Source organism: Ornithorhynchus anatinus, chromosome 6 (genome assembly GCF_004115215.2).
Source record: "Ornithorhynchus anatinus isolate Pmale09 chromosome 6, mOrnAna1.pri.v4, whole genome shotgun sequence".
Classification (NCBI taxonomy): Eukaryota; Metazoa; Chordata; class Mammalia; order Monotremata; family Ornithorhynchidae; genus Ornithorhynchus; species Ornithorhynchus anatinus.
Genome location: NC_041733.1, coordinates 10894293 through 10907418, shown reverse-complemented (window position 1 = coordinate 10907418; position 13126 = coordinate 10894293). Strand labels below are relative to the sequence as shown.

Genomic DNA, 13126 nt, shown 5'->3' with positions numbered 1-13126 from the left:
CAAGGAAAGTCACTGTTTATGGTTATATTGTACTTTCCCAAGTGCTTAGTACAGTGCTCTGCACACAGTAAGTGCTCAATAAATACAGTCAAATGAATGAATGTTCCCCCCCCCCCCCGCTCATGTCACACCTGCAAATCTCCCTCCAGCTCATACAAATGCCCTACCTGGCAGCAAGAGGTTTAGCATTCATGGTGGAGGGAGAACTGCTCAGTAATCAAGCCGTCGAGGAAGTACACGTTTAAGATAGCGATACAGGTGCTGTTTGTGGGAAGAGAGTTGATGGGAAGCATACAAGGGCCTCGGGGGCATAGATTCTCTGCTACGCGGTTATAGCGCAGTAGCCATCGTGAGCTTTAGTTATCTGCCACCCAGGCTGTGCCCTACACCCTCCCTAGCATCCGGGCCACCCACCAATTGCAGGGCATGATGATCCGACAGATGACTCGCCCTCCTTGGTAGCAGTAGGGGTAGGGGTAGAAGCCCAGGAGAGGCTCGCAGACCCGGCGGCAGTATCTGTTGGCCCGGCGACAGGAGATGCAGCAGTAACCTCTCTCATCCAGGCTGGGGTCGAATTCAATGCCGTTTTCAGTCTACAGGAAAAATGAAGAGTTGAGGAAAAGTCAGCCCATCGGTGGGACTGATTGAACACCCGCTGGTGTGCGGACCACTGTACTAAATGCTTCGGAGAGCACGAGTAGGTAGACGTGTTTCCGGCCCTCGAGGAACTTAGAGTCTAGTGGGAGAGACAGATATTAAGCACTTAGTACAGTGCTCTGCACACAGTAAGCGCTCAATAAATACGATCGAATGAACATTATGTTCAATACAGGTAGGGGAAGTGGCAGAGTGAGTATAAGGATATGTACATAAGTGATGTGGGATGAGGATCAGAGTAGTAGTAGTAATAATGATAATAATTATGGCATTTGTTAAGCGCTTACTATGTTCCACGCACTGTGCTAAGCACTGGGGTAAAACAAGGAAATCAGGTTGGACACAGTCCAGGTCCCACTTGGGGCTCACAGTTTTAATCCCCATTTTTACAGAAGAGGCAACTGAGGCACAGAGAAGTTAAGTGGCTTTCCCCACAGTCACACAGCAGACAAGTGGCGGAGCCGGGATTAGAATCCATGGCTTCTGATTCCCAAGCCCACGTTCTTGCCACTAGGCTCTGCTGCTTCTTACTTGGGTGTGGATCCAAGTGCATAGGTGAGGCAGAAGGGAGAGGAAATGAGAGGTCAGGGAAGGAAGTAGGACTTTGAAGATGAGAGTGGAGGTGTGTTGGATATCAAGGGAGAGGATGTTCCAGGCTGGAAGGAAGACATGGAAAGGGGTTGGTGGCCAAAGGGGTGAGATTGAGGTACCGTGAATATTTATTTCTCACTCTGGGAAGAGGCTTCTTGTCCCACTGATCATGGGAGAGTTTCACACAGAAAGAATGTGTTGCTAATTACTATCATTTGCCAAAATTCTTCTTGAAAACTAAGCACTTGGGAGAGTACAATATAACAGAGTTGGTAAAAAGCAGCACTGACTAAGTGGATAGAGCACGGGCCTGGAAGTCAGAAAAACCTGGGTTCTGATCCCGGCTTCACCACTAAAATGCTGTGTGACCTTGGGCAAATCATTTCACTTCTCTGTGCCTCAGTTACCTCATCTTTAAAATGGGTTTCAAGACTGTGAGCCCCATGAGGGACAGGAACTGGAGGGACATGGACTGTGCCCAATCTGATTAGTTTATATATACCTCAGTGCTTAGAACACTTGCACTCATAATATCCTGGCTGGACTATTGTGTCAGCCTTCTCTCTGATCTCCCTTCCTCCTGTCTCTCCCCACTCCAATCTATTCTTCATTCTGCTGCCTGGATCATCTTCCTAAAGAAACGCTCTGGCCATGAAACTCCCCTCTTCAAAAACCTCCAGTGGTTTTCTATCAACCTCCGCACGAAACAAAAACTCCTCACTCTGGATTTCAAGGTTCTCCATCACCTTGCCCCCTCCTTCCTCACCTCCCTACTCTCTTTCTACTGCCCACCCCATACGCTCTGCTCCTCTGCCGCTCACCTCCTCACTGTCTCCCATTCGCACCTATCCTGCCGCCGACCTCTGGCCCACATCCTACGGCTGTCCTGAAATGCCCTCCCTCCTCACCTCCGCCAAACTAACTCTCTTCCCTTCTTTAAAGCCCTACTGAGAGCTCACCTCCTCCAAGACGCCTTCCCAGACTGAGCTCCCCCTTTTCCCTCTGCTCCCCCTCCACCCTCTGCTCCTCCCCCTTCTCCCTTCCCCTCCCCTCAGCTGAGCCCCTTTTCCCTCTGCTACCCTTCCTCTCCCCTCCCCACCTTATCCTCTGCTCCTCTCCCTCCCCCCTTCCCATCCCCTCAGGACTGTGCTCATTTATATATATTATTTATTACCCTATTTATTTTGTCAATGAGGTGTACGTCCCCTTGATTCTATTTATTGTGATAATGTTGTCTTGTTTTTGTTTCATTCTGTTTTGCTCTGCTGTCTGTCTCCCCCGATTAGACTGTGAACCTGTCACTGGGCAGGTATTGTCTCTGTTGCCGAATTGTACATTCCAAGTACAGTGCTCTGCACATAGTAAGTGCTCAATAAATACTATTGAATGAATGAAAAATACCTGGCACAGAGTAAGTACTTAACAAACCCCACTTAAAAAAAGCAAAACAATACATTCCCTGCCCACAACAAACTTACAGTCTAGCCTCCCCACCTCCTCAAAGTTGATAATGTTATTTGGTTGCCATGACTGGTAAGGTGCTATGATAAACAATGAGGCATGTATTAGTTTCCCCACTCTTTCTAACGACCGTCTTTCTCTTGAACAGTTCAATCAATCAGTGGTATTTATTGAGTGCTTACTCTGTACAGAACCCTTTACTGGGTGCTTGTCAGAATATGATAGAGTTAGTAGAAACAATCCCTGCTCTCCAGGAGTGATTGCATAGTGAATCCATAAATAAATCATCCTAAACTGTCATGTGGTTGAGGCCACATTTCATGGCCTCATTAAGAAATCTTTTGAGCAGATCAAAAATGGCTCCAGCCAGAGAAAGAGAAGGGAGAATAATGATAATAATGATAATAATAATTGTGGTATTTAAGTGCTTAACATTGAACCAAACACTGTAACAAGTGCTACAGATCTTACACAGTCCCCATCCCACACAGAATTCACAGTCTGCGGGACACCGGGAAGCCTATCCCCATTTTTATAGATGAGGAAAATAAGTCACAGAAAATTAAATGACCTGCCCAAGGTCACAGAGCAGGCAAATGGCAGAGAAGCGATGGAATCAGGACTCTGGGTGAACCCATTAGCTTTGCCTCCATGGCTTTTTGGGCTGTCTGACCTATCCCCCACTCTAAACAATAATAATAATAATGATGATATTTGTTAAGCGCTTACTGTGTGCAAAGCACTGTTTTAAGTGCTGGGGGGATACAGGTTGATCAGGTTGTCCCACAGGGGCTCACAGTCTTCATCCCCACTTTACAGATGAGGGAACTGAGGCACAGAGAAGTGAAGTGACTTGCCCAAAGTCACACAGCTGACAAATGGCGGAGCCGGCATTAGAACCCATGACCTCTGGCTCCCAAGCCCGGGCCCTTTCCCCTGAGCCACACTGCTTCTCTAAAATGGTGGGCAGCTGGAAATGCCAGCTATGACGAAACTTCTGGCCGTAGCTTTGTTCCGACCTTGACCTCAGCAGGAAATGGTTACCCTCAGCCAGCCCCAGCTCTAGCCTGAACGGGCTCCATGCCAAGCCCCGACCACTTCCTTTGTGGGCTGCCGGTCCCATGTGTGTCCACATTTCTCCCTCCTTCTTGCCCCTTGTGGGTGCCCGCCCTCTGCCCGGCTCTGTGTGGGTGCCCGCTCCCACCCCTCCATTCCAAATATATCCAGTCTGTCATGCCCCAGGTCCACCCTGGGAGCCTCGCCCTCCCTAGGGCACCCCCAAGTTGGCCTCCAATGGAAGTTTAAAAGCAGGACCAGTGGGGGGTTCATGGCCCATCTGCCATGCACCTCCTGAATCCCGTGGCCTCTGAGGGCCCAGACTCACATAATCATTCACGGGAAGGTCCTGTTCTGTTAGCTGGCGGGCCTGGCGCCGCTTCTCCGACTTCAGGCCAGGATTGGCCCCATGTTTGTAGGGTTTCACCCCCTCTTCTGGGCTTGGGAGAAAGGGGATCTCTTCATCCCCTTCCTCAGAGGCTTGGAGCACAGGAGCTAAAAGAGAAAGGAAACCACTCGGGGTGATGCTTTGTCAGGACACATTTTAAGGGACCCACGTGGTAGCGGGGGCCGAAGACTGGCCCCCAGACTTGCCCACGTTGCTCTGGCCCCTCAACTTGCTCCCCTCCGTCGATTGAGTCATTAGGGGATTTTCAAAGCAAAGAGCTCACTATCCTCACGGGCACAGATCTCGAATGCCTCATTTTGTGAAAATATTTGGTAGAGGTGATTGTTTCTATGAAGTACTTATGATTACGGCATGCATTAAGCACTTGCAATGTAATAATAATTGGGGTACTTGTTAAGTGCTTACTATATGCGGAGCCCTGTACTGAGCGCTGTGGTTGATACAAGATAATGAGATCAGGCCCAGTTACCATCCCATGTGGGTCTCACAGTCTAAGTACGAGGGAGAGGAGGCTTTTAATACCCATTTTACAGATGAGGAAAGTGAGGCACAGAGAGGTTAAACGACTCGCCCAAGGTCACCCAGCAACAAGCCCTAGATCTTCTAACTCCCAGGCCTGAGTGCTTTCCACTGTGGCCAGCACTGTGCTAAGCACTGAGGTAATATGAGATAATCAGTTTGGAAGTTATCACTATGCTGCTGGGCTTGCAAGCTAAGTGGGAGAGGGTAGATCTAGAGAAAACATGAACAGATCATAAACTCCTTAAGGGAAGGGGTTGTGTTGCTCTGACTTCTATCGTACGCTGCCAAATCCCTCATCCTATAGAGTGGCACCTGTAGATCCTGTAAATCCAGGAGTACGTCACCCGTTATTCTGAGTATATAGCGTAATGTAATTTCAATCAATCAGTCTTATTTCTTGAGGGTTTACTATGTGCAGAGCTCTGTACTAAGCACTTGGGGGAGTACACTACAACAGAATTGGCAGGCATATTCTCTGGCCACGATGAACTTACAGTCTAGATGGGGAGACAGATACTTATCTGCTGTTGTGAGCCTGGGTAAGTCACTTAACCTCTTTGGGCCTCAGTTATCTCATCTGCAAAATGGGGTTTAAGAGTGGGAACCCCATGTGGGATAAGGACTGTGCCCAACTTGATTAACTTGCATCTACCCCAGCACTTAGAACAGTGCTTGGCACATAGAAGGAGCTTAACAAGTACCATAATATAATCATGTATATACAAAAGCCAAAGATATATAAAATATGTATTCATATATATATGTCTTTGGGTTTTGTATTGTGTATCCAGGTCCCCAACAGGCTCCTGTGACCACAGGCACTGCTTCTGAGTTTGGGCACTCGGCAGAGGGAGGTTGGATGCTTAATCAATTGATTAATCAATTAATCAATGGTATTTATCGAGTATTTACTGTTTGCAGAACATTCACTAAGCTCTTGGGAGAGAACAATACAACAGAGTTTAAAATAAAAAAAAAACCCAGCCTGAATGCCCATTTCTAACAGATGGATACAAACCAGCTGTGGAGTAGATGTCCTGGTATAAAACCTGGTCGATGACCACCGCCCTGTACCATGCTCTGCCCAGGGTAGGGGCTCAATATATACTGGTGAGGATGGTGATGTAAGGCAAGTTGTGTCAGGCCAAAAGATGGTAATCCTTTTCTCCAGGAGCTTCCACTCCAAAAGAGATTTTTTTTTTCCTAAATGTTCCGCAAAAGGTGTTCTCGTGTAGTTTAATCATACTGGGTTCCTACTGAGGACCAGAGAGGGGCTGCCAGCAGGGATGTGAGCAGATGAGGTAGGGTACCAGGGGAAAGCCAGGGGCAGGCTGGTGCTCCTCTGGCTAGAGGTTCCAACTTTACATTTTGAACGCTGGGGGAAAAGAGCAAAGGGAATTATGGGGATGACGAGAAGGGGACAGACTTCAGAGAGAGCTAATGGGACCCAAAGCCACCGAGGTCGGAGGGTGGGGGGAAGGGTGTTCAGCCCTGCTGGGAAGCTCAAGGGGTTTGTTTGGGAGCTGGGAGGAACCCAGCTCACACTGGTGTAATCGCTTAGTACAGTGCTCTGCACACAGTAAATGCTCAATAAATACGATTGAATGAATGGTGTGGGAACCATCGTTCCCTTTGGAGAGGGTCCCTATACCTCTGGGGGGCCCAGGCCCTCCTGCCTCTCCTCCCTGCAGACTCTTGGGGCCACCACCAACCTTTCCAGTTTCCTGGGCAGACAGGGAAGCCACAAAATTCTCAAAGGAATCGGAGACGGAGGCAGAAGCCACAGGCTTTTCCAGCTATTAGCTCAGACCCAAGCCACTGTCTCATTTTCATATCATTGAACTGAACCAAGGAAGGGCTGCTTCAAGGCTTCTGGGGGTCCAGCATGCAGTTGTGTTGGCTGCCAGCTATTGGGATGTCAGTTTGTGCCCCGTGCCTTTTGGTTCATCTTCAGTGAGTCCAAAGAATCATTTTCATCATCAATGGTCTTTACTGGGGGAAGAGCACTTTTTTGCGGTCTTTAAGCGCTTACTATGTGCCAGCACTGTACTAAGGGTACATACAATCTGGGTAATACGCTGGGGTAGGTACAATCTAATCAGGTTGGACACAGTCCATGTCCCATATAAGGCTCACAGTCTTAATCCCTGTTTTACAGATGAGGTAACTGAGGCACATAGAAGTGAAGTGACTTGCCTAAGTTCACACAGCAGACAAGTGGCAAGCCTGGATTAGAACCCAGGTCCTTGGGACTCTCAGGCTTGTGTTCTATTCAGTAGCCCACACTGCTTCTCTAGCACAGCACAGCTTGAAGTCATGCTTTTGGAACTAACAAATCACAGCCCCTCTGGCTAGATCTTCTGGGTGCCACCTTTCTCTCAGTTAAAAATCCTAGTTGCGGGCAGTGGGGGATTGTTTTTGAACTTCAATTCTGCTCCAGGGATGGACCTGGTGTGGTTTGAGCAATGAGTCGGTAGACTGAGTGGAATGAATACAGATATGTAATGAAAGACAGATTGGCTCTTTGCTATCACCAGCTACACGAGTGCGACGTTACCCTTGCTGCTATATTTAAGAGTCTGTCAGCATTCATTTATCTGATTTATAACTCGGCTGGGAAAATTCCCTCCGCGCTGGCACTTAGCATATACGGTCTCATCTAGGAAGATATAAGCCGATGATTCGTTTTACTAGAAATTCAGTCTCCCGATCGTCAGGCCATTAACCTGTTCCTGGCTTTGGAGAGAAGCAGACGGCCTACCTGCTAGCAGCGTTGGATGAATCCAGTGTATGCTCACATTCTTGCAGACCTCAGAAATTTTTGAGTTTTTTAAGAACTCTTTGTTTTCAATTGGCTTTTCTCCTGGAACCCACACCACAGACTGCTCGAAGTATGTTGTTGTGATGGCACCGTCCTGAAAGAGGAATGTGGTTGGGAAAAAAAGAAGTGGCAAAATTTCAATGCGCAGCTGCAGAGGGTGGGACGACTGCCTCTCCCCAGGATGGGCTAATTCTCAGACTCCGGGGCCCGGGAAGGGCTCTGAGGGCTGGACCTGTGGCTATGGGCCGGTCAGAGGAAGAAGAGTAAACTCTGGGATTTGGTCCACAAGCCATTAGTCAAATGTCCAAATGGAAGAACAGGTAATCTCTATTTTACAGATGAGGAAACTGAGGCACATAGAAGTTGTCACATCTCTGTTAAGTGGGAAGCAGCATAGGCTAGTGGAAAGAACACGGCCCTGGGAGTCAGAGGACCTGGGTTTGAATTCTGCCTCTCTGTCTAGCCTGTTGTGGGACCTTGGGCAAATCACTTAACTCTCCCATTTTTCAGGTTCCTCTTCTGTATAATGAGAATTAATTACGTGTAAATTAGACGCGACCCCTGTGTGGGACAGAGATTGTGTTGGACTTGATTAACTTATATCTACTCCAGCGCCTAGTATGGTACCTGGCATATAGTAAGCACTTAGCAAATACCACAATTATTATTATTATTATTGTTACTTACCTGAGATCACACATCAGGAAGGTGACAGAGCCAGGATTAGAACCTAGGTTCTCTGACTCCTAAGGCCTATGCTCTTTCCATTTGGCCACACTGCTTCCTTCCTAATCAATCAATAAATGGTGCTTAATGAGCACTTACTGACTGCAGAGAACTGTAGTGAAAACCTGAGAGAGTATAATAGATTCAGTTGATACAATGCCTCCCGTCAAGGAGTTTACAATGAATGCTCTCTGAAACTGGGATCAACAACTAACCAGATCAATCTAGGACTTGCCTTGAATTGTTCTGCCACAAATCACTCTTTTTTCTTTTAGAATTCTGACTCTCTAGAAGGATTTAATTTTCATTTATAGTATCTACTGAGCATCGACTGAATGCAGAGCACTGTACTGTGCTCTTGGAATAGCACAATAGAGCAAAACTAACATCTGAATACCAATATGGATTAAAACAAAGACTGGCTCTTTGTTTTACCATTAGATATCCCTGGCCTTATCTTCTAGAACTGCTCACCTTTCCCTCTGCTTCTCTAGCGCTAATCTCTCAGTTGCATTACACAATCTTTCTACCTCCTTTGTTTTGGAATAGCTGTCCTCTAATCCTCTTTACTGACTTGTCATCTCTGCTTCAAGCTTTTTTTCCCCTGACATTGATGAGATCTCAATTTCTCCCTCTCTGTTACCTATGTTATGATTTATCTGCTTGAATTTCTTCTCTAAAGAAAAGCAGCATGAAACAGTGGAAAGAGCACAGGATGGGGAGTAGAGTCCTGGGTTCTAATCTCTGCTCTGCCACTTGCCTGCCATGTGGCACTTAATCTCTCTGTAACCTCAGTTTCCTCGTCGTTAAAATGGGGATTCAATTCCTGTTCTCCTTCTCTCTCAGACTGTGAGCCCTATGTGGAACAGTTTACTCATCTGTAAAATGGCGATTAAATTTTCATTCATTCATTGTTGTATTTATTGAGTGCTTACTGTGTGTAGAGCACTGTACTGAGCGCTTGGGAGAGTACAATATATTAATAAATAGTGATATTCCCTGCACATAGTGAGTTTAGAGACGGTTCTAACTATCTGTTCTCCCTCCCCTTTGGGTTGTATTCCTCTAGACTGTGAGCTCATTATGGGCTTCGGAGTCAGAGGTCATGGGTTCGAATCCCTGCTCGGCCACTTGTCAGCTGTGTGACTGTGGGCAAGTCACTTAACTTCCCTGTGCCTCAGTTACCTCATCTGTAAAATGGGGATTAAGACTGTGAGCCCCACATGGGACAACCTGATTCCCCTGTGTCTACCCCAGTGCTTAGAACAGTGATCTGCACATAGTAAGCGCTTAACAAATACCAACATTATTATTATTATTATTATCGTGGGCAGGGGATGTGTCTGTTTGTTGTTGTACTGTACTCTTCCGAGTATTTAGTACAGTGCTTGGCACACAGTAAGCTCAGTAAATACAACTGAATGAATGAATGAAAGGAACAAGAACTATGTCTGATCTGATTTTATTGTACCTACTCCAGGACTTAACCTAGTTTTGGCCCATAATAAGTGCTTAATAAATATCACAGTTATTGTTATGATTCTTCTTCTTCTTAACAATAGTAAGAATGCCTGTGATTATCTGTAATTCACCATTCAGCGCTCTCTTTGGCCTTGGATTATTTAACTCGGCAAGGAACTTGGAATCCAGTGAAAGATACTATGGTAGAAAAAATGTTGTTATTGGATCAAATTGCTGGCCAAACTGTGCCTGTTTTTGCACTTTGGAACTGGAGGAGACACATGGCTTTGACACCAAAGTGCAGAGAATCATGTGGTAGAAAAAGAAGCAGCAGTCATTTGATGCTCTAAGCTTATGTCGAACCCTAGATGTGACTGCCTCCAGATTGTGAGCTTGTTATGGGAAGGGAGCATGTCTGCTAATTCTGCTGTATTGTACAATATTCCCAGCTCTTAGTACAGTGCTCTGCACATAGTAAATGCTCAAAAAATACCACTGACTGAAATAAAAATATGATTTTCTTGTACCTCTTGTCCAAGACGAACAACTTTGCATATACAATTTGGCAAAATCAACAGCGAAATGAATCAGGGAAAAAATATGCCAGAATGAGAGTTTATGGACCCATGTCTTCATCAGCCCCTGAAAATAAATTCTGGTAATGCATCCGTCTAACTGCTCGGTTGCTGGCTGATTCTTCTAGAATGATTATGGATCAATTTTATTCCCAAACTGACACATGATATTACTTCCAGGTGATGCTTAGTTGGACTGTTGGTTCCATTTGGCTCAGCTCCTCTAATGTTGCCCTTATTCTGGAAGCCCATTTTTTCCTCAGATACACTTATTCCCCCTTTCCTGTAATTTATTTTAGTGTCTGTCTCCCTTGCTTGATGGCATGCTCCTGTGAGCTGGGATCCTGTCTACTAAATCTATTGTGTACATTTTTTTTTTTTGGTGAGTGTAAAAATCTCCTTTTGGACAGAGTATGTCTACTAACTTTTTTTTAATGGTATTCGTTGAGCGCTTACTATATGCCAGGTACTGTATTAAGCATGGGGGTAGATACAAGCTAATCGAGTTGGACAATGTCTCTGTCCCAACTGGAGCTCCAAGTCTTAATCCCCATTTTACAGATGAGGTAACTAGGGCACAGAGAAGTTGAATGATTTGCCCCAGTTCATGCTGCAGATAAATGTGGAGCTGGGATTAGAACCCAGGTGTCTCACTTCCAGGCCTGTGTTCTATCCAGGCTGCTACTAATTCTGTTATATTGCACATAATAAGCACTCAATAAGCAGGGTTGGCCAATATAAAATGTGTGTGTGTGTGTGTGTGTGTATAAAAAAGAGCATTTGTCTAGTTAGGTTTTGGGCGGGGAATGTGTCTGTTTATTGTTATATTGTACTCTTCCAAGCACTTAGTTACAGTGCTCTGCACCTAGTAAGCACTTTATAAATACAAAATACAAATGAATGACTGAATAAGTGTGGCTTGGATTATGAGTCCCTAGTGGGATGGGGGTATGTGTTAGCTGATAATCTTGGATTTACCCTACTGCTTTGTGTGTGATAAGCATTTAATAAATGCTAATAATAATAATAGCTGACTCTAAGTATAGCTGCATACAACTGTAGGAATTTAAATATTTCAACTCAGTCTACTGAAACTGTGACTGCTCTGTCACAGATACACTGTTGGCTTCTCTTTGTGGCTATGTTGTCACTGGAATTTATCTATGTTGTAATTGCAGGCCTGAGCAAGCCTGTGACCGTTTTTAATCTCCTTTCCGCCTGAAATGGCCCTCCGACTCAGTTGGCCTTTAAGAAGAAAGAGCCCTGCCTGCTGGTTGGCTTTATGTTTCAGGGACACAAATATGTCTTAAAATGACTTAAAATGGCTGACCCATAAATTTGGGACTATCCTGTTGAAATCAGGATGTCTGGCCATTTTAGGCACCAGCTTCTCCATGAACCACTTGACTCTTTAAATATGGTTTTTGAGTCTCAGTCAGTCTGTCACTCATATTTATTGAGTGCTTACTGTGTGCAGAGCACTGCAGAGTGCTTTGGAGAGTATGATATAACAATAAACAGACACATTCCCTGCCCACAGTGAGCTTACAGTCTAGAGGGTGAGACATAAATAAATAAATAAATTTATTAACATAAATAAATAAATAAATTACAGATATGTACATAAGTACTGAAGCTGTTATCAGGTGATAGAAATCCAGTCATATTCTAATAACATTACCATAGGTCCAGCTCCTACCTTTTGTACTTTCCTTCACCCAAGAGTTCCAATCAATCATCAATGTTTATTGAGCACTTTCTGTATGCAGACCATGGTACCAAGCACTTGCAAGAGTATAATACACCCTAGCTCTTAGTATGAACTGTGTTTTTTCCCTGCCCATAATGACCTTACAACTCCAGTGGTTGCCTATCAACCTCCGCTCCAAACAAAAACTCCTCACTCTAGGCTTCAAGGCTCTCCATCACCTTGCCCCTTCCTACCTCTCCTCCCTTCTCTCTTTCTACCACCCACCCCGCACGCTCCGCTCCTCTGCCGCCCACCTCCTCACCGTCCCTCGGTCTCGCCTATCCCGCCGTCGACCCCTGGGTCACGTCCTCCCGCGGTCCCGGAACGCCCTCCCTCCTCACCTCCGCCAAACTGATTCTCTTTCCCTCTTCAAAACCCTACTTAAAACTCACCTCCTCCAAGAGGCGTTCCCAGACTGAGCTCCTCTTCTCCTTCTACTCCCTCTGCCATCCTCCCTTTACCTCTCCGCAGCTTAGCCCTCTTTTTCCCCTTTTCCCTCTGCTCCTCCACCTCTCCCTTCCCATCCCCACAGCACCGTACTCGTCCGCTCAACTATATATATTTTCGTTACCCTATTTATTTTGTTAATGAATTGTACATCGCCTTGATTCTATTTAGTTGCCATTGTTTTTATGAGATGTTCTTCCTCTTGACTCTATTTATTGCCATCATTCTCGTCTGTCCGTCTCCCCCGATTAGACCGTAAGCCCGTCAAACGGCAGGAACTGTCTCTATCTGTTGCCGACTTGTTCATCCCAAGCGCTTAGTACAGTGCTCTGCACATAGTAAGCGCTCAATAAATACTATTGAATGAATGAATGAATGAATGACCTTACAGCCTAGAGGAGGAGACAAATATTAATATAAATACAAAAAATGACAGCTACGTAGATAAATGCTGTGGGGCTGAGGGTGCTGCAAAAACCAAGTATTATGTAAATACTTTTATACTCTACTGTTTCCCCTATCCTTAATGTTTTTTTCTGTCTGTCTTCCTTTGTAGATTGTAAACTTCTTGTGGGCAGGGATCATGTCTGTCAAGAAATTTATAGTACTTTTCCCAGCATTTATAACAGTGCTCTGCACATAGTGTTCGA

General features: G+C 45.6%; 1 protein-coding gene across 1 annotated transcript in view; it reads right to left on the bottom strand.

The window, feature by feature from the left end:
* Nucleotides 1-225: 225 nt before the first annotated feature.
* TNMD (tenomodulin) overlaps nucleotides 226-13126 on the bottom strand; it is a 31870-nt gene continuing 18969 nt past the window's right edge. Inside the window, exons 5-7 of the mRNA XM_001512987.4 lie at nucleotides 7458-7611; nucleotides 4094-4260; nucleotides 226-593 (exon numbers count right to left, since the gene is read on the bottom strand). Coding sequence (XP_001513037.2) covers nucleotides 384-593; nucleotides 4094-4260; nucleotides 7458-7611 — 531 coding nt within the window. The 3' untranslated portion in view covers nucleotides 226-383. The remainder of the gene's footprint in view (nucleotides 594-4093; nucleotides 4261-7457; nucleotides 7612-13126) is intronic.